At 47.6% G+C, this 21,915-nt stretch overlaps 1 protein-coding gene across 2 annotated transcripts in view; it reads right to left on the minus strand.

Annotated features, from left to right (window-relative positions):
* The window catches only part of CCDC50 (coiled-coil domain containing 50), a 43,332-nt gene extending 21,637 nt beyond the window's left edge, over window positions 1–21,695 (minus strand). Inside the window, exons 1-3 of one of the 2 annotated variants that reach the window (XM_042041775.1) lie at window positions 21,517–21,695; window positions 3,688–3,750; window positions 2,222–2,351 (exon numbers count right to left, since the gene is read on the minus strand). In XM_042041775.1, the coding sequence (XP_041897709.1) occupies window positions 2,222–2,351; window positions 3,688–3,750; window positions 21,517–21,565 (242 nt within the window). In that variant the 5' untranslated portion in view covers window positions 21,566–21,695. The remainder of the gene's footprint in view (window positions 1–2,221; window positions 2,352–3,687; window positions 3,751–21,516) is intronic. The other variant, XM_042041776.1, reaches the window with a different exon arrangement.
* Window positions 21,696–21,915: the final 220 nt, after the last annotated feature.

Genomic DNA, 21,915 nt, shown 5'->3' on the forward strand with positions numbered 1-21,915 from the left:
TTAGTGTGAGTTCAAGTGCCCATCAGATCCCAGAAATCAGTCAGAGCAACATAAACATCACCATTCCTAAACATTCCACTCACGTCCGTCACTCCTGGGCAGCCAGGAGGAGTGTTAAGAGTGTTGGGAAAACTCTACATCAGTTTATAAAAAAAGAGAAAAAAACCAAAAGTCTGTGTGATCAGAAAGCTCCCTCCCATTCACAGTGACTGTAGCTACTAGTTGTTGCCAGATGAGGAAAAAAAAGGGAATGTTTAAATGAACTATTCAAAGGAACTGTTCACATCAGTGCAATAGAACCATCACAACACTGGGAGCAAAACAGGGAAAGAACATATTTTCACACTATTTTATTTTAGTAATCTTGCTACTATGGTTAGCAGTGTGCAGGCTTCTCAGCTAGATGCAAGAGATGCTTTAAAGAAGCATGAAAATAAGGTTTGATGCTTCCCTGAATTCTTAAAAAAAAATGTTTCTATTCTCTCATTTATCTTCACAAAGTCTTTCTGAGAGAATTTAGGATTTGAAAGAGAGAAAAAAGCCAATAAATTTGAAGAGCTTTTTTATGTTTCCTGTTTCTCAAGACCCCTTAGTTCTGCCCTTTTACTCCTCCCATCACCTTGCAGTGTCAAATTGTCCTAGATGACACAGAAAGCAACAACAGCAGGGATTACTTTGTTGCCAGAACATGCTACTCTTGGACAAGGAAGAGACAATGGGAATACACAAAGAATTATGGAAGAAAACGATCCAATTACAAAAGGATGCCTCCAACTTCTTTTTACTATTCTTGCAGAAGAGCTCCTGCTCTCAGAAGCCAAACTGCTGCTGACACAACGTTTTACATCAGCAGTTCTGCCTGTGCTTTGGCTCACAAAGTTCGTAAATCCCATTTTACAGAGTCCTACAAGAAAATTGTTTGCAGCTCCCAGCAAGTAACAAAGAGAAATCATGTATGCCATACAAAATCAATTTTTATGTTGTCATTTACCCACTCCCATCTCTAATTGGTAATAAAGACAATACTATTGAAAAAAAGCAGAGACTTGAGAGATACATATGTACATAAGGTCTGTCCCAGTGTGCTGGGAACGTTGAAAACAGTGGCTGATCTGTCACGGCTTCAAAGCTTTCATGAGCCGCTGCTTTGAAGCCAGTCCTGTATCTCCCACATCTGCAACACAGAGCTCTTCTGCTCCATCGCTGTCAGATGAGCCACCCAGGCTCTGTGATCCACCACAACTGCACCTGGTGGGTGGCATCCCAGAGCCCAACAAAAGCCAGGAGGTAGCACAGCTGCTGGGAGATGCATCCTGCTTTGCAGACCCTGTATTTGCAGGGACCCCCATCCAGCCACCACCTCTCACGAGTGGGAGCTGGCTGAGCCCTGTCATACAAACCACCTGCTACATCTCATGCTCTGCAAGTCCACTCTGGATTGGAAAGCACAGTTTGTTTTGCCCTGTGCTGCCATGTTTCACTTCTACACCAGCTCCACAGCTGAGAGCCGTGGCACACAGAGAGCCAAACCACAGACCACAGGGTTAAGATGTGGTGTGTGGGGACTGTGCAAACTTGCAGAGCAAACTGGATCACTCATTAAAAACCCTCCCAGTTGCTGCAGAAGTCAGTGACTGCAAGAGAAGGCCTGTCCCCCAACACCCATCCCCATCAAGCCACCCTGGGGCAGCAATTCCCCTTGCCAGGTCATTTCACACTGAATAGCTGCAAGCACAAGCAGAGGCTTTCAGTGGTCAGCGCAGCAGAACACCAAAAAGCATCACACCCAGCTCCTCAAAAGCATTCTTTAGGCACAGGGCAAACACACCACTATCTGCAATTTCCACACGAGAGAGAATCCCCTGTAGCACTGGGTATTTCTGTGGCACAGTTCCTTCGCCCTCAAACTTCAGCCAGGGACAAGGTCAACACAAGTGGCCAAATCACTCCATTTTGACAACAAGCAGTACAATGGGAAGGCTCCTTCTCATGGACAGGCAACAGTATCTAAAGGCAAGATGGGCTCCAGAGTCACCTGCTCCCACCTTGTTCTCATTCCTCTGTGCCAGAGCCTGGTGTCAATACTTTTTCAGCAATGGACAGCCAAAATAAAAAAGAAATAAAAGCAAAAGGCTGATGAACCCCACACACTGTCAACTTAAAGCAGCTCTGACCTAATGGGACTAGCACTCCCATTCCAAGAGCTCCAGCACAAACTCACAAGTCTTTTTGGTGTTTCTGGATTTGAGCACGGGCTTTCTTATCCTCCTCTTCCTGCAGTTGCTTGGCCATCTGCAAGTCATGTTGCACCAGACGATTACGCTGAACGTTTGTGGCCAAGTGATGCTCAACTGGAAATAAACACAGACAAGAACCCTCAAATCAGGCTGCAGAACTTCACTGTGTGAAAAAGACAAACCAAGTGGGAGGGAGATTCCAGCCCAGAAAGGAAGACAGATCTTGGCAGGGAAACACCAAGCAATCTATCTAAAGGTGGGAAAGTCCTGAACTGAAATTATGCTAGCAGCTTGAGATTGCCTCTTTTCAGCACTGAGGGGGCTGTATACGTGTCTGTTACCAAAACAAGTTCTGCATATCTTAACACATCCAGGTTTATAGGGTATAGAGCCTAAATTTTAGGCTTTGAATTTCATTTGCTGACCATGGAAAATTACCCTAGATGAATAAAGTGGGTCTGGGAGGGACCACCAGAGGCCAGTGAGGATGAACTAAACCTAAACCACTCCTTATGGATACTTCCCTTACTTGTTCTCAAGAACCTCTACAGAACAAAACTCCTCTCACTCTCAGCAGAATCAGTTCCAAAAATCTCACTACCTTTATATTTAGCAACAGGGCAACTTAGTGCTCCAGTGAGTCCTTTACCATACATGGATACTGCCTGTCAGAAAAAATGGCTAGGTGAGCTACAGCCCAGAGCCATCTTTAACTCAGTGGTCTCAGGTTCCAGCACCAAGGGCACAAGCAGCTGCACCCTTGGTGGAGCAGCTGGCATGGCATTAGCACCTGGTACTGGCAGACACCAAATCGGTGAGAAGCTGATTAGAGAGGCCACCACACCTGAAGCTGCAATGTAAACATACCCAAAGTAATAGATAAGCACATTAAAAAAAAAAAAAAAATAAAAAAAAAAAGCACCAGTCACTTTGAAGATCCTGGCTGTACCTTTTTTCTCCTTTATAAGCCCTTCTAGTGTACAGCTGCCCTACCTCAAAATGTCTGAAAATGAAGGCTTCTTTCAAAAGGCAGACACTGGCAATTCTGAAACAAGTAAACAAACAGACCTCTTCTGGTTGTACTTCAGGTCAGACTATAAAACTTGAAGCTTCCAAAATTGCTAGTCATTTCTAAAAACCTTGCATAGCAACAAAACCCAAGTGCACTCCTACATGCAATTATATCATAAATGGCATAAATAAACTCAACTCTAAAGGAGAGCACAAAATTGAAATATGAAATGCAACTATCTCTAGGGTACAACATGAGCTGGAGCAGAGCAAAGTGTAGTGTTACAAGACAGTGAAGACAGCAATAATAAACTGTATTACATTAAAACAAAAAAATTAAATAAAAGCAGGAAGCATTTTTCTTAGCAAAATCAAATAAAGGCAGATATCTGTTGGGACAAGCTTGCTTCAGTTTGCACTAAAGATCATTGCTACTTACTCTCTTGTTCCTGCAAATTATGGGCCAAGGTATGATCTTCCAGAATAGCGAAGTCTCGACATACTGAACAGGGAAACAAAGTAAAGAGAATTAGCATCAGAAAAAACCTAAATCAAACAAAAAAGCATCACAAGAGCTATGGGAGTCAGGGGAGCATACAGATACATGGACTTTTGACACACTGTCTACCAGCCAAGGTCTGGACTTGTGTTTTTCCCCGCTCCTGCCATCATGTGTATTCTTGTGTGTGTTTCTTTCTTTGTCCTTGTTGGCATAAAATGCCTTCTCCACTCTCTCCTGGACCTCCACTTCAAGAACAGAACTGCCCATGCTACCACTGGATCAGACCTTCTGTACAAACCTCTGCATTCCATTCAAATAGAATATATATTCATACCAATGCCCACACTGACTGCACTCAGCTAAAACCAAGGGCAAGCATTTTTGTTTACTGTGACTTTCTGTGCTGGGTTAAAGAGTCTGAGAATAGTATTTTCATGGCACAGAGGGTACGTGCACACTGGCACCTCTCCAGAGCTGAGCAGACTGAGCTCCATGGCTCTCACCGCAAGGTATTTCTACCAGCTCAGGCATCATTTTCAGTTGTTTCTTGTAAGCTTCACGGACTGTTTGAAGTACAGATGCTGGATTTGCACCTACAACCCAGATATGGGATCAACCATAGCACTACAGGCAGGGATAAGTACAGCTTCTTCAAAAGATGCTGAAAATGACCTTGAGAAGAGTGAAAGGGGAAACCGACAAACCCCTTTGGCATCAGTTTGAAAGCAGCAGATTTTTGCCAATGCCTATCACTTTTCCACTTGAACTTTCAAAGGAATGCTCTACCTACACTGAAGAAAAACACCAGTGTGTATTTTTAATTTGTTATGATAGGCAGTAGGGAAACAAAACACAAGCCACATACATACTGGGACAGGGACACAGCATCAGGCTCAGCCTTTTGGTTGCAGGTTCACATCAGCATCTCTGTAAACCAAAGACAGTAACCTGTGCCCCCAGACTGCAGATGGAGCCCCTTTTCACACATCTGCCAGACCTGGGGTTCTGCCTGCTTCAAGGGGAGTTTAAGGCAGCGGCAACAAAAAATTTACACTAGAGAGGTCTGTCACTCATTTTTCCCTCAATGTGACAAGTTAAGAAGCTAAAGGGACCCATAGAGGGGAACATCTCCCACTTGAAACACACGTCACAAAGCAGAGAACTACAAGGTGCTCCTGAAGCCGCAGAGGGAAGTACAAATCCCTCCTGCTGTGCTCCACTGGCAAGACCTCTGGGGAAGACCAAGGATTCTCTTTAGCAATGCACAGGCAGCCTAAAAGATAAACTGAAAATAACTCCAAAACCCCCAGAATGCATCAAAAGTACAAGGGGAATTTACGAGGATTCTGTTTGTGAAAGGGTTCAGAGTCAGAAAAGATAAAACATTTCCATCACCACAAAGGAAATGAGAAAGGAACTGCCTTTTCCTGAGCCGCGATCCCACAAGCCCTCCCTTTTCTCACAGATGCACATGCTCCACGAGAGAAGCATCAAGACATTACTCCACACCCAGGTATCCTCACAAAATATCTGGAAGAGTTTCTAGTTGTCTGTACTAAGAGATCAGATAATGCTTTACCACATTCAGTGGAATTTCTGGTTGAGTCTTTCTGCATTGAAGGGTGTTTTAAGATGACAAAAGCTCCTAACAGCCAGAGCAACACTTCAGGGAAGGACAGTGACACACAGCACGGTGGAGATGAGGACAAAGGTCGCAGTTATACGATCCCATAGTGGCTCACTTTAAGCATGTACAGATCTGGATGGTGTAATTAGGGTTTTGTTGTTACTTTTTTTCATTGCAACTTCTTTTAAAAAAGGAAAGATAATATGAAACTAAATAGCATTGAACCGCTTCCAGTGGCCATTTCTGTACAAAGAAAGAAACGTTGCCTTGAGCCACAGATCTTGAAAAGCCACAGCTGAGTCACAGCCAGCAGTGCTATTCACAGGTGACAAACCCAGGGTGCTTGGTGGTCACCAACACATGCTTTTTACAGGATAGGGCAAGGGAATCTTGCCCACAGAGACTAATTCTGCGATCCTTAATACTGCTTCAGTTTCCTAGAACGATTGTGGAACAACCATCTTCTATTCACAAGAAGTATCAGCTGGCCTGCTGGAAGGGCACATCCAACTCACAGGTTTGAACTCTACCATGAGTTAAGAGCTAATCAAAGATACCTCAGCACAGAGCCAGTCTGCCCAAATCTAGGGCAGTTATTACTGCCATGTATTCAAGAAGCAACACTTGCTCTTGACTGTTTAAAAAAAAAAAAAAAAAGAGAATGGGAGGAAAGTGTTATTTTTAACTGCAGTAGGTCTCTGAACAAGTCCACAGCACAGCTGCCTGAACAGCTGTACTAGCAAGACAAGGCAGGCAGCACAGGAGCAAGGATGAACGTTTCAGAGCTACACAGTTTTTCTGCATAAAGACCACTGCTACAAGAAATGCTTATACAAGTAAATCCAAGCCCTTCCCAAACCGATTCTGCACAGGCTCATACACTGCTCTGATCCCTGTGGTATTCAAGAGCACTGTCTTGTCAGTCAGTCATGGTGCTGATGGTGCTGGCAGACCTTTGCTCCATCCTCCCCAGAGAGGCACACGTGCACAGGAGGACTTCAGCTTTGTTTTTTTTACTCCATTCTACCCACACCCAGACACACTCCTCTGTTTGGAAAAATACATGTTACAGAAACACGCTTGGCACATGGGCAAGAAAGTAGGAGGGCATGGCAGGACACTGCTCCTTGTCTTTTGACAGTCTTGCACCAACCCCAGGAAAGTCTCATCTCTATCACTGAGCTTTATTCCTACAATGCAGCAATGATTGTTTAATCCTTTTGGATTGAAGGGCCACTGAAGACTTTGTAAAGAAAGCATGGACTCAAAAAGGCAAAGTCCACATACACTTGTGTTGCATAGACAGGCCTGCTTCTTCTAGCTGCTCTTCCAGAGAAGTGCTGAAGTAGTCCATGGGTCTACAAACAAACAAGCAAACCAAACTCCTCAGATTCTCAGTTCTTACAGGCTACAGCTGAAAGCTGCTGGACATCACAGACATAAAGCAGGGACAAAGGTTCCTGTTTAGGTTGTTTTGAAGCTCAGTGCCTGGTCCAGGAAGCACATATAGGCGAGGGTACCACCTTCCTCGGCGCAATTCCCAGCTCCTGACCCAAAGCCACCTAGGTCCAGTGCCAACCCTAACATGGCCACACAGCACCCAGACCTGACGCTGTGCCCTGCCGCTGCCTGTGCCACCTCCACACATCAGTGACAAAGCAAGTGGGGACACTGCCATGAGCCACCAGGTTGCAGGGCTTAGACATGAAAAAAGGGGCTGGGTCTTAAACCAGATATTAACTCACCAAGATCCAGGTACAGAGAGAGGGATGCTGGACAGTTACCAGTGATACGCACACTGGAAGCTCCTCAGTGTCTGGGTTCCCTGGTGCTCCCATCTCACAGAGAACACAGCATGACTGGAGCAGACTGGTAGGGCAGCAGCAAGCCTTGGGTTTGTTCACACATTTGGAATTATTTGAGCATTGCTGAAGAAGCCATTTGGCTGCACACACACTCCAGTTACAAACCCAAACAGACAGCTCAAGCACACAGCCCTCTCTTTGTGCTGCTGTGGCTGCTGGCAGGGCAGGCAGCACAAGAAGACCTTTCGTCACTGTCAGAAACTTGGCTGGGCTAGCTGCCTCCAACTCATCTGAGCACATTATTCTCAAGTCCCATCAGCCTGAGAACAACGTGCTAAGGAAGATGAGAACATCCCATTACGAACACAATGAAGCACTGTCAGACAGCCAGGTGGCAAAGGATGGGGACACCTGCACCTCCCTAGCAGATTTGGGGCTGAAGGCAATGCAGAGCATTCCTTCACAACTAGACCCAGTACCCACGGCACCAAGCCAAGCATGACAGCAGCTGCAAGTGAGGCCAAGGAAACCAATCCTTGAAGACTCACACCCAACAATGAGGCAACTATGAAATAATTGGAGATGTGGACCAGCCAGACATGGTCTGAAATGAAGTTTCATCAGCACTACTTCTCCTTCCCTGCCCAGTCTCAGCAGGGTACAGCACAATCATTACTAGGTATTATATACTCTGGGTTTGTGCTGAGAAATAGGATGGCCTCAACGACAACAGACTCAATTTCTACTCTCTGAGAGGCTTCACATTTAAGGGGAAAGAAATCCATTTCCTTGCTCCCTAACTGTATACCTAAAAAATGAAAGGTAAGATTAACATTACCTTCACTGTTGCAAATTAACTTGACTTCCCATCCCTGGGTCCTGGCTGGGAGCCACCAGGCAGTCAAACAAGCAGCAGGGGTACAATCAGAGCAGCTACAATTGGCAAATCCAGTGAATCATGAAACAGTCACAACAGGTTTACCATAGTCTTATTAAGCCAATCTGCCTTGGCACAGCAGGGAGCAGACTTGGAATACACTCTGGCACAGCTGTCAATAAAATAAGTGCCTGCCCAGGAATCCCAGTGGCTCCTATAGCCAGCAGAGGCGCCAGCTGGGGCGGATGAGGGCAGGAGCATCACCTTTAACAGTGGTGGGATCCAAAATTCATTCATGGAAGAGGGAGCTCACTTGTTTTGAGGAATCCTCAAGAGCCTTTCTGTAATCTCCAAGCACAGGTCTTCTCCTCTGGTAGCTCTCACTGGAAATATGCCTTTCTGTGCATTGGTGCACCTGAGGCTCTTGGAAGCATGGCTGCTTTATGACTGAGATAAGAAAGTCCCGAGGTACAACAGCTCAGCAAAATTTCATTAAATAACCTCTTCCATTTTATATTCTGCCACCCATCTCACTAACTTTCTCCAGCATTACCTCAGCTCCACAGGTCAGCATTTCTAACACCTCAAACTGCTTCAAACACACTGATGTAACCACAACAGAGGAGCAAAGGCAGCCTTAGATGTTGTTAGTGATACTCAGATGTGTGACAGAGGTAGGTAACACCCAGGAATGGGTGGTGTGGAATATGCACTGTCTCACAAGGTCAGCCCCCACTGGCTTTTCAAGCAAGGTTCACAGCAAAACATCCCCCTCACTTCTGCCTGAAGTCTTAGATCATGTTTTGACATTCACTGCAGGTCCCAAGGGCCCCCTTGGTTCACGTGGCCCATATAACGTGTCCAGGACATGGGCCAGTTCAATGACCCAGGGACCACAGAGGCGTGTTCCAAGCATTTCCTTTTGGGTCTTAAAAACCATCTCTTGCTCCCCACCCCCTCCACTCCCAGCATCTTCCTGTCAGCATTGTGTGCTGGGTAATTCACAAAATAAACTAGGTGTGAGTCATGCTTAGTTTAGAGCATCTGCAGTTCTTGAATTCTAATCTGAAGGACAGGAGGGAGAGGAAAGACACAAGTAACATGAAAAAGCAGTATCATCAGCTAAAAATCATTTTTTTAGGGCCTACAGAGCTGATAAATTAAGTGGCAATCAGCAAATGCAGCCTTTTACAAGCCAGCAGTCTCAGGAGGATGCTGAGTTATGAAAATTCCTGCAGATTAGAAAGCAAGTTGGGATCTCTTAGATACTCTTACTAGCAGGGACTGGTCAGGCCACTCCAACCCAGGTAGAGCTCCAAAATCCGAAAATTGTTTCCTTGAAACAAAGCCAACCTGACCAAGCAGCCATCCAGCTGAAGGTGAGAGGATACCCTGAGGGCAGCTTCCAGATAAAACAGGCAACTGGGATGTTTCCTTCCCAGCCCCTGCAAAGCTGCTCTGTGAGATACATGGCTCAGCCTCAGCAATTCCCGTTTCTGCCCTGCCTCTCCCATTGCACCAGGAGATACCTGAGCTCCTGCTACCACACGTGGGTGCTGACAGAGGCTGGCTAGAACATGTCTGGCTGCTGCAGTTATACAGATGACATTCTAGGACCTTGCTCACCAGGCCCCATCATGCCGAGGACATCAGAAAATCATGCAAGGAGAAGGTGGATCCCAGACAGAGGGCAGGTCTGGGCAGCCTGAGAAAGGGAACAATTTCTGCTTCTCAGCCACAGCACCAGAGCATCACACATAGCTGGGAGCTATGAGGCAGCACAAGGAGACTGGGTGACTCCATGGGGAAGCAAACTGAGGGGGTCTCGGCCTAATTCTCAAAGGTGCAAACATGCAAAATAATAATAATTATAAATAAGTAAATAAGTAAATAACTAAATCACCAAACCACCATGGTTTTTTTACTAGCAGTCTTGGCCTGGAAGCTAAGAACGTCTTGGGATTTGAGAAGGAGGTTACCCTCTCTGCTCTAAGCAAAATGCCTTGAGGTCAAGGCCATGAGATTTTTGTGCTCTGTCTGCACCATTCTCCCACATTAAGCTCTCACCTGCCTAACTATGCTTTAAAAAGGAAGACTGTATGTATTTTGGAATCAAATCCCCAGAACTTGATTGTATTTTTTAACCTGCCTTGGAATAGAAATCATCCACTCACAAAGTGCCTTCTCCAAAGGCTACTAGTTTGGCAATCTCACTTCTGTAAAGAAGCCTGCACACTGTACCACAGACCAGTCCTAAAGCTGAGAGAGCATCTGCTGAACACCTCAAAGCAGAAGGTGATGTGCTTGCAGTGTAAACAGGAAGCTGGAGATACTCAAGATAGTGAAAAAATAGCACAAGGCACCTCAAAAAGGTTATCCTTTGAGCAAGCCCCAGCCACAAAATTTGGTAAGATTTATCCTTCTGCTTTTATACAGAAGGCTGCCATGTTCTTCATCACTGGATAATTCCAACCTTCCTAGTTTCATCTGCAACATTTCTAAATAAGAGCAACTCTCCTTATTCCCAAAGCTTAAAATACAACCCATAGGTCGAGAATGTTAAAGACCATCTCTGACTTCCAGAAGAAAATGCTGAGTTGGAGCATTTCAATCACAGAACCATAGAATAACTTAGGTTGAGAAAAACATTAAGTCATAAGTACAACCACTGGCCTGGCACTGCCAAGCCCACCACTAAAGCATATCCCATGTACACATCTTTCTAATACCTCCTAGAACAGTGACCCAAATACTTTCCTGTTCCAACCAATGGTCATCCTTATGCTAAAGATGTTTTTTGTAACATCCAATATAAACCTCCCCTGACAAAACTTAGGCCAATTCCTCTTGTCCCATCACTTGGTACTTGGAAGAAGAGACCAATGGCCACCTGGCTGTAGCCTTCTGTCAGGGACTTGTAGAGAGCAATAAAGTCTCACTTGAGCCTCCTTTTCTCCAGGCTAAACATCCCTAGCTCCTCATAGGACTTATGCTCCACACCCTTCCCCAGCTCCACTGCCCTTCTCTGGACTCACTCCAGCACCTCAGTGTCTGTCTTGTAGTGAGGGGCCCAGAACTGAGCATAGGATTCAAGATGTGGCCACACCAGTGCCCAGTACAGGGTGACAGTCACTGGCCACACTACTGCTGATCCAGGCCAGGATGGCACTGGCCTTCTTGGCCACCTGGGCACACACTGGCTCATACTTAGCCAGCTGCCGACGAGCACCCCCAGGTCCTTTTCCACTGGGCAGCTTTCCAGCCACTCTGTGCCAAGACTTTCAGAAGTACCTAAAAATGGCATTGAGCCTTAAGAAGTAATGACACCCATGCTTTGAAAAAACCACCCTTTTCAGCCATGTCCAGTTGGGTCCCCACACAGAGTACCCTGAGTCACAAGAACTGTCCAATACCCCCAAGTCCTACAGCCAACATTGCTGTCACAGCTGCTGCTTTCTATTGCAAGGGCTCAACATACACAATATATTAACACTTTAAAGCAGAGAGCAGATAGATAAGACGATATGTGTTAATGTCTGCAAGTCATTACCTGCCAGGCTCAGAACACTCAACTCTGTAGAAATTTCTTGATTGCCCCAATGTCCATCTACCTGTCCAGGACTGCCTACACCCAAAAGATCACCAGTGAGCTCAACCATTGCATTGTGAATCTACCAGTTAACATCCAGGTGGACAAGTACAAAAACTTCCAGGTAGATATACTTGCCAGGGTATGGCTTGGCTGGTTTGACACCACAGTCAAATAGTAGACCTCAGGCAGCCAAACACTTCACTCCCAACATCTGAGATGTAACCGGGTGTGTGTATGGAAGATAATCTCAATCATCTGTGAGAACAAAAGCTGCTTGTGTAGTTCATCCTCTCCAGCACTTGAAACAGCTTCAGTTGACTCAGCTAATACTGTGCAAAAGGAACAACCAACAATAAAGGAAGGCAGAAGTTTTCCTAAAAGTCAGTTTTAACCACTACCTCCCAGCCATGGACCACAGCAAAACAAACAACACTTGACTCCAACAGCTGTGCTTTACCCTCACTTTGCCCAAAGGCAAACTACCACACACATCACAGGGCAGGAGTTGCCTTCACCAGGAGAGGTCAAAATCCCGGGCCCATAGAGGCCCCATGAGCACTACTGTAGCTGTAAGACACACCTTCAGCTGTATCCCATGGATCCCAAGATATCCCTTTTCTGGAAGGCTTTTTGGTTTCTTTTGCAGACGGAATGTCATGGCAGCTCTAGCTTTAAACCCAACACCACTCATTTAAGTTGGTGTAAGCAGGGGGAAAAAGAAAGTCTTTTTTCATGTGCAACTCAAAACAGCCACCCACTCAGAAAACTGCTGGGGCATGGAGCTTGCATCTCAAGAGATTTGCACTGCATGTATACTTCCTTACCCCACACCAATCTCCAATGGTGATCACTGTAGTCTGTTGTTTTATCTGATTAATTCAGCTTTTATTTCAGCATTTTAGCCAATTTTACACTACACAAAATTTTCAGAAGGACACACTGAGTTTCCCAGAGAAGCAAAATTTCTGTTCTCTGGTAAATACACAAACTAGGTTTCCCAGATATGCAAAACTTCTGCTCTCTGATGAGCGCACAGCTAACCCCTAGTTCAGTTCAGCAGTTTCTCTGCAGAGAGTCGGCAGGCCCACTATGTGGTTCAGGGTGGCCTTCGGGAGCCATGGCACCCTGGATTGCAGGTATTTCACCAGCATTTCTCAGCCCTCAGGCTGTGGTGAATAACCTCACACGGCAGCTCCAAAGAGGCAGGCAGGCAGCAGAGAGCAGAGATAACGCAAAGTGTCAGCTCTCCCAGGCTTCTCCTCCAGCTTAATCCCAAGAGATAACATAGCAAAACACAAGGGACACAGGATGCGAAAAGGGAGGTTTCAATGCCCCTCTGGTACAACTTCATGCCCTGACTCAGTTTGGTGACTGCTTACAAAAGGCTGACTGCTGGAAACCTCACACCCACACAGAAGGTGCTGAGTGCCAAAAAAAGGTTCAAGTTCCTCTCTAAACCCCACAGTGCAGTTTTTACACGACAGTGACCTGCAGTCATACAGAGAAACAAGAACCTCTGGAGAAAACAAGCAGAACGAAGACTCTCACCAGAGATGCCACTTTCTCTTCAGCCTTTGGGTGACTAGAGCCAACCCTGAGACTGCTCCATGGCTTGTAGCTAAACTAGAGCTGCAGCTGAAAGGACACACCACAGTATCAGTGCACATTCAAACCAGCCAGGTTTTATTCCTCCAGATCAGATACCAAGAAAAGCAAAGCTCCAGCAGGATGGGCCTCTGGGCAGCCTCCCAGCCTTGATGGAAACCCTGTCAGCTGCTGCATTCGAAGCTGAAGGTATCTGAACTGATCCTGCAATCAGCTCCAATTCTTGCACAGATTCCCATCAGCTTCTTTTCCCTAGAAAGGTGGCTGCTAGGATGCAAGGAAAGACTCCTGTCTGCCACCCGTTCAGCTGCTGCAAAGCTGCTCTGCAAGAACAACCTTCCTTCACCTAACCAAGCGAGGTTGTTGATTTATTTCAAAACCCTTTTTCATTGCTCCACCAGCTCCTCACGGGTAGTCTCCCCTCTCCCCCCTTGCTTCCTGTGTTTAAGTTCTCCAGGTTTATTAGTCAGCTCTGGGGAACACAAAGTACCAAAGCTGGCACCAGATCAGTCAAAACTCCACATCCATCTACAAGTCACAAATCAGTAAAGTTGCAGCACTAACAATACATGTTCCCTTTCCTGTCACGGCCTTGTGCTGGCACACTGCCATAAGTGCAGATTTAAAACACTGGCATACAAGGGCAAGAAGAAGTCCCTGGCTTCTGAGGCCAGATGGACAGTGAGGCAGAGCTCCCTGCATCATCCTGAAGCAAACTGTTTTGTGGCATCTGAGCCCACAGTTCACAGGCATTGCAAAGCATGAGGAAGAAGCAGGATGGCAGCCTTTTCTCCTCTCCAAGAGCGTAAAATGAGCGCCAGGTCAGTAAAAGTAAAATTTTTTGTTTTGGAAACTATCACCTTCAGGTGATATTGCATATTCACAGCTTCTTTAAAAGAGAAAAAGTAAAAAAAGAACACTTTAATCAGGACCAAGTAAGTTCACCTGATATACAGCCAGAGCTGATGCTGCGGGCAATGCCAACAGCAACTGCCTGGAATACCAGGTAACTGAGCTGGAGACAAACCTGCTTTTTCCTTTTATCAGGGATGTGCAGAATCCAGGCAGGGCTGTGCAGCCCTAGCCAAGGACCCAGTCCTTCCAGTACTGCAGTTAAGGTCAGGAGAACCCAGCCTCTTCCCAGCATCAACTTCCTTCGGAAACCTGGCGCCAACCAGATGGCCTGCAGGAGAGCACAGCCCTGTGAATGGCAGAGCGCTCTGCCTGCCATGAAAACAGCCAACACCCTGGTGGCTTGGAAAATTCCCAGGCCTTCTCCATGCTGTGCTCTACCACCTCACCCCAGCCCCCAGCAGCACTGCCAAAGGCTCCAGGAGGTGCTGGTGAATTTAGGACATAAATCCTTCCCATCCCACCAGCCAGCACCCCAATAATAAAACTAACACCAGAACACAGGGAGAGGCCATTTCTTTGCACCAGAATGCTACAAGTAATTCTTGCCATATCCAGAACAGATAGATATGATAAGCTGCTTTTGCAGTGCAAAGTCATTGTGCTATGCAGATGTGGAGAAGCTTTCCATCCACATCAGGGCAGGATGCCCTAAGCCAGACCAGCATTACCCTAACCCATGTGCCAAATCAGTGGCAACAGTCCCTCTGCGAGGAGCATTTCCAGCCAGAGCAGACTACAGCCTCTTGTTTTGTCTGGATGTAAAGAGCCAATGCTACACATATAACGCAGAAAGGAATTAAAACCCCTGCCTTCTCACTGCCAGGAAATATTCCTGTTTGCATAAACTTCCCTCCTCCCTTTGCCCCGTTACTTCTCATGTCACTCCTGTCAGTATCCTTATGGTATGTCTGTGTCTCAGTGTTTTCAAATATTTCCTCACTTATGTCCTTTTCCCCTTTGTCATCACTTACTGAACACCACATACTGAGCCCACATAACATTTCCCCTTAGAGCTGACTCCTCTAGCTACCAAATTCTGGTTCAGCAAAAGGGTTCAGGAAAGAATGAACAAAAATGCACACAGGAAACTCAGTTTTACCACACATGGCTTGTTACACCTCCTTTGAAAAGAGAAGTGAAAAAAAGTGAGTCACCTACAAACCCACTTTGACTTTCTGTCCTGAAGAGCACCTACTGCAGGGCAGAGCTACCAAGAGCACGCAGACCAAACCTCTACCAACCCAGGCTGAAGACAAAAAGATCTCACTATTTTAGTTTGGCCGACAGAGCATTGTGGCAGTGGTATCATGGGTTGGCATGCAATTAAAATAATCATCAGTTGAGTTTCTGGAGCCTGACACAAAATAATTGGGCAGGTGCAGATGGGCTGTGCTAGGCTCTGAGCAGGCTTTCATCTACACCTTGCTCTCCAAGGAGAGTAACACTTCTGGCAAGCTTAATTCACAGGGTGCCTGGGGTTACATGGTAAATTTTATGAGGGCCCAGGCCTAACTGATCCCCTTTGCTCAATGCAAGGTTCACAACAGCACTGCCTTGCACCCCTTACACAGACAACCTGATGCTGCACTCTCCTGTTCTCTTTCCAGCCCTGCTAAAAGTCTCTCCCAGCAGCCGTGCAGTGTCAAGGCCACACAACACTCACTGAGCAAGCTGTGTGATATCTTTTCAAGTACTGAGAAAGAAAACAGCAGGAAGGCTCCAATTTCTACTTCTTAAAAAAGAAGTATAAATGAAGTGTCAAGGGACCTTCCCAAAGTCCTATACATGTTCTGTGGAAAAGCCAGTGCTGTAAGGTGAACAGAGAGCATCACTGACACATGTCAGCCTCCACGGACACAGCAGCTTTCCTGGTGGGAATGTCCACCAAACTTGCCTTTTGCTCCCTGCAATGCAACCAACCAGCAGCAGAACAGCAGCTGTCATTATCACCTTCTTGGAGAACAGCTGAAGGTCAAGCCAGCAGCGACTGCCACGCCAGAAAATGGACCTAAAGCTTCTCAAGTTTTAAGGCAGTTTCACCAACAGACCAACCTCCTTCCCTCAGTTCTTCAGCCTTCAAACCAGCAGTGAAGGAGCAGAAAGCCAACCAGCTGGGGACACTCTGGAAAGGGGAGAAGGAAGCAGGCAGGGAATTCGTCGCTTTGTCCTATAAATCAGCACATTCATGTGAACTGGATGACTCTGAGCAAGAAAAAGAAAGCTTACTCCAGCAAAACAGAAGTTTCACACAGCTCCAAGGCATATTCCATCGTTTTTCCAAGAGGGGTTTTTCTTCTGCCAGAGAGAGCAGAACTGGCCTTTCCTGCTCCTTGCAGCAGCCATCTCCAACTCCTGCCTGGCACCCTCTGACATTTTCCATGGCCACAGGAAATGAAAGATTAAGCAGAGGCCCGTGGTGATCGTAAACACACCCACTCACCTGTAATCATTACTCAGAGACCAGCAATGGGTGGCGGACGATGTCACGATGTCCTAGTTGTATCATAAATGGGATAAAACCCCCCACTGCATCCCTGTACCCCCAGGAACTGGTGCAAAAATAGGCTGTGTCCCCTCTTATCCCCGCCCAAAAATCTGTCAGGAGCTAAGGAAACATCTCTGCAAAAAGCATCAACAGGAGTCTTGGAGCTTCTCTCTGCCAAAGAGTGCTTTTGGAGCAATCTTTTTGCCTCAGTTCCACCTCCACAGCAGCTCGCAGAGGACAAGTGGTAAGGATTTAGGGATGGGAAGAGGCAGACCTGCTTGCTCAGTTGCCTTTCAGAGCCAAGAGCATGAAATATGCTAATCCTGCCCATCTCTGCCAAGCACTGCAGACCCAGAACCACTGAATGCATAATAAAACTTTCACCCAGCTTTAACCAGAAGTGAAATGAGTACCACAGCCTCAGCTACTGAATTCATGCACGCTGGGAAAACAGATCTCCTATTACCCAGGAGAGCTGGATGTGAACCAGTGACCTGTGTCTATGTCCCATCACTCTCCACATCACCCTCCCCTCAAGCCATCCATCTTGCCTGAATTTTTCAGAGCCCTTAAAAAAGGAAGTCACAAAGCAGAAAATCATGACACTGCAAGGAAAAATCCCAGCTGGAGCCAAAGGGCATGGGGCAGGTGGCTTCACAATGACCCAGTTGACCCTCAGCTGCTCTCAAAATTGTTGCCCTGATTATACTAATCCAGTTAAAGGCCAATGCCTCCTTCAGATGAATGCAGCTGACAGCTCATCCCTCAAAACCATTCCCCTGAAAAACCCCTAAGCAGAATCTTTCCTCATCAGACACTGCGCCAGCCACTCACACTTCCTCGATCCTCTTCCACCTTTGACAGACATCAGATTTCTCTTGTCCACTGTCATGCTGCTGAGCACAGACAGGCACCAAAGGCCTCAATATAAGCCAATAACCTCAGTCTGTTCCATGAGAGCCTGACACATTGCACCTCAGAGCTGATCCCCCTCCCCAGTCACTTGGAGGGTCAGTAACTAGAAGGTTTTTATTGCAGGAGTCTCAGCACAGGTCACGTTAAGCTGCAGAGGTCAGCAGAAAGGTCTGTAGCTGGAAGGAAGAGGAAGACTGATGCTAACAGCAAACTTTTATTCAGTTTATGCTAAGGCAAAAGAGAGCCAGCCAGACTGCCTGCCCCAGAGAACGCCTTGCCAAGACAGAAAATATTCAAGCTCTTCCTGTTTCCCCAAGGTCACAGTCAGAGCTGTATCTTTTATTACCATGTTTGGGATACCGGCCTCTCGGGCAGCAGACTACCACCAGCAGTATTTGCATGTACAGCTCAGGAGCTCCCAAAAGTCAAATCAGGTGCTTAACAAAGAGTAGAAACCACAGTGTGAACATTGTTGTGTCACTCCAAGCATAGGTGCCACAATCAGCCTTTGTCAAGGCTGCAGCTTCAGACAGCAGCATGGAAGGGTCAGTTCTATCACCAGCCCAGACATACCACCCTTGTATTTCTTTACAGTACTACTAAAAATAAAATTCAATAAAAACACTTTACCCTCTGCAAATTTCCACAGTTCTCCAGAGCTGCACGTTGCTGGGGCAGAGTTTAGGCTCCCGGCCTGCCCCACCTCTCCCTTTTCTCTCCTCACAGAGGATTCAAACTGGCATGAATATGAGCCCCTGGGAGAATGCCCAAACCTGGGGTTTTTCTGCTGCTGCCAATGGCTCTTGGAGACTGCAATGGATGAGGGACTGAGCCTCAGCCTGAGCAGACAGGTATTCCCTTCACAAAGACCTTTGGAAAGGCAACAGCAGACAGGACCACAGGTACATCCTCCAGAGAGGGGTGAAGTCTGCACAGCTCCAAAACACCTCCCCAGAAACACCTCCCGTGCAGCTCTGCCTGCCTGCATGGGGCCAGGAATGCCTCTCAAGTCCAAGGGCTCACTTACAGCAGGCAGCCAAGAAGGGTGGAGCCCTTACCAAACATAGCTCCTAGTAATGCATCAGGTCACAAGAGATGAGAGGCAGTCAGAGATCAAGCAGAGCCCAAGACAGTTTTATTTGCTTTATAAGTAGCTAATTAAAATAATGTTTCTAGGATGTTTTTATCACCAAAAGGCTCACAAATGAGACCTGTAGTAAAAAAAGATCTACACACACAAAGCTGAGCAATCTCCTGAGGCAGGTCAAAAGAGCAAACAGCAAAGGCTGCTTTGTGAAAAACAGATATGTCATAGACACTTGGGAGATGAACAGAAATGCAGGCAGAGAAGCACAGGCCACAGACTGCAACTAACACCAAAACCTTTAACAAATAACTTACAAGATGTTTACTGACCACAGAGGTCAGATCCACTCTACTACTCATGGAAAAATGGGTCTGTAACACCAGGCTGCAGCAGCAAGGTCTAGTTTATACTAGGAAAAGGGTGTTTTGAGGGTATATTTTACACCAGTAAACCCCTGTCCACAAAATAAACTGGACCAGCTGAAGTGGTTTTCACCAGCAAAATGCCATCCATATCAGGCCTTCAGCTGATATAAATGCTTTTAGAGATAAAAAAGGAAAGTAAACACAAGAAGCAAGACTTCCTGCAGCACCTAGCTACTGTTATCAGATTTTCACTGCCATCGTTGGACTGAATCGATCCCACTTTTAGAAGAGCTTCTGAGATCACTCCAGAGGAGGATGACACTGTCTCTCAGCAGTCCTGGCTACCTGCAGACGGGAGAACCCGGACACAACACCTCCTCTCCCTAAGTAGAGCTGGTGAAGAACAAAGTACTCAAACCAAAACGATGTTCTTCATTGTTAATGAATGACTAAGCCGACCTTTACCCCAGACAAAGAAAGGGAATGCTTTTTCCAGAAGGATCAACAGTGATTTCTCTATCAGGAACAACAAATATTTCCCTCGGTATGGCAGGCGATGCATTTCTTTCCTTGGCTGGCATTGACACAGAGCACGAAAAGACCTAATCCAAAGCATAGCTCAGCCTCAACACTTCCCAAAACAAAAACAAGTGATGCCATTAAACTAAAAGCGTGACACATGCCTGAGGCTTTGCAGAACATGGCTCAAACCTCATCTACTTTGCACGTTGCTCTGGGACACTCCTTTAATCCCATTGCTATCAAGTAACAACAGATCGTAGTAACAGGACACTCTTGCAGCTTAATCCACACTATACCGTAGGTGCAAATTTCCCATGGACTGGTTGAGTTACAGTGCAACGCTGTAAATGTACTTTCATTCAGCATGTAAACTACCTCAGCTCAGTCCAGTTAGTGCAATTCAAAAATTAATAAAGGCAAATCAAATCCAGGCTACTTAAATTCTGAATATGAGCATCTACACAGGGATTTAATTCACTTTAATCAACCCACTGGAAAGGTTAATTGGATTCATTTTCTTGAGTAACCATGTGAAGACAGACTCTAAGGATGAGATCTTGACCACACTAAAATGGCCAGTAACAGTTTTGCTAATGACTTAATAGGACGAACATTAACCCCTGAAATGTCAGCTTCAGCTTTTGTTCCAGTAGCACAAAGTGAAGCATTAAAGGATGACAGGAGGTCAAAAGGAACCCCCAGCTGCCTGCACAGACATATGTTTTCTACTCTTGGCCGGCTAAATCATCAAATTCACAACAGCTATTTTGTAAGAATTGAAATTTGGGAAAAAAAGTGACCAGTGGCAAGGGAAACAAGTTCAAGGAAGTTTGGTTTCTTTTAGGCAGGAAAACAGTACTCTCTATTACTAGAGAGTAAATCTAAACTAACTTGATTATGACAGAGCTTCTACTGGTTTATATCACAAATCACTGTCAGAAAGAACAAACTATCTCCTACAAAGCTTTCTAAACCCAAAGCAGCTCCAGGGCACATTTAACTGAGCTCAAAGGCACACGTGTGAGGCAGACACTGCGCTAACAGGGAAGCCGAGGCCAGCCCGGCCCAACAGAAGGTGAATCCGTGCTCTGAGCACAGGCCAAGCCAGCGGGACCCCCGAAAGCGAGGGGGGCACAGGGGGGTCTGCAGGGCGGGAGCGGCTGCTTGGCGCTCCCAAGCTCAGTGCAGGCCAGTCTTCATAAAAACCGGCAGGCTTAAGTGTTTATAGCCGGGGCCTCAACATCACCAGTCCCCCTCAAATCGCCAAATCTGTGGCTATTCACAGTTCTGCTTCCGTTTTTCTAATGCCCCGAGCGGAGCCTCCGAACCCGGCCGAGCCGTAGCTGTGAGGGACAGACAGACAGCCCGCCCTGTTCGTCCATCCCCCGCAGGAGGCTCCGGCTGCCTCATCCCCCGTGGGAGCGCAGCCCCGGCCGGCGCCCCCAGCCCGGCTGCCCGGGCGCGGCGGGGGGAGCGCGGCGGAGGCGCCGGCGGCGGCCTCGGCCCCGGCGCAGACAAAGGGCTGCGCCCTCCCCCAGCGCCGCTCCTCGCCTTCTCCCGGGGAGAAGCGGCGCTGCCAGCCCGCCCCCCGCCGCTCGCTCGGGGAGGGGAGCCGGGAGCGGGGCCAGCAGGGCGGCCACGGCTCTGTCCAGCGACCGCTGCCGCTTCGCCGCCGGCCTCCACCTCTCGTCCCCTCTCGCCACCCGCACGGCCGCCGGACACCCCGCACCGGGACACCGCCAGCCCCGGGAACCCCGGTGCCGCGGCGGGAGCACGGAGCGCCCCGTCCCCTCCCGCTGACCCGGCTCCACGCCAGAGCCGCGAACCGCCGCGGCGCCTGAAAACTGTAAAATAATAATGTTTAAAAACCCACCCCAAACCAACAGTTTCTCCCCTGCCTCGCTCCCATTTCCCCTACACCACCCCGTCCCGTCCAGCGCCCCCTCCGCCCCGCGCCGGGGTGAGCCGCACCTTCCTTGACTCCGGGCAGCTTGGAGTGGTCGATGCCGATGCCGGCCATGGCCGGGCCCGCGCCCCGCTGAGGGCGGCCCCGCTGAGGGCAGCGCGGCGGTGCCGCCCGCGCCCCGCACCACAAAGTTGGGAGCGGATGGAGCCGGCGCGGCCGGGCCGTACGGCGCGGGAGAGCGGACAGAAAGCGCCGGGCGGGGCGGAGCGGGGCCGCCTCGCCGCCCCTCGCCCCCCTTCCGGGGAGGCGGACGGGGGCGTCCCGGGCTGCTTCCCCCTCCCCTTCCCTGGCGGGGCTCGGGCAGCAGCTCAGCGGGACGGGCAGCCTCCGTGGGCACTTATTTATACGTTTGGGTTTTTGAGGTTGTTTCTTTTTTTTTTACTGTTTTATTGTTTGTGGGGGCG

The sequence above is a fragment of the Corvus kubaryi genome, unplaced genomic scaffold, assembly GCF_017639235.1.
Source record: "Corvus kubaryi isolate FWS band 111438036 unplaced genomic scaffold, C.kubaryi_AGA036_p1.0 37397, whole genome shotgun sequence".
NCBI lineage: Eukaryota > Metazoa > Chordata > Aves > Passeriformes > Corvidae > Corvus > Corvus kubaryi.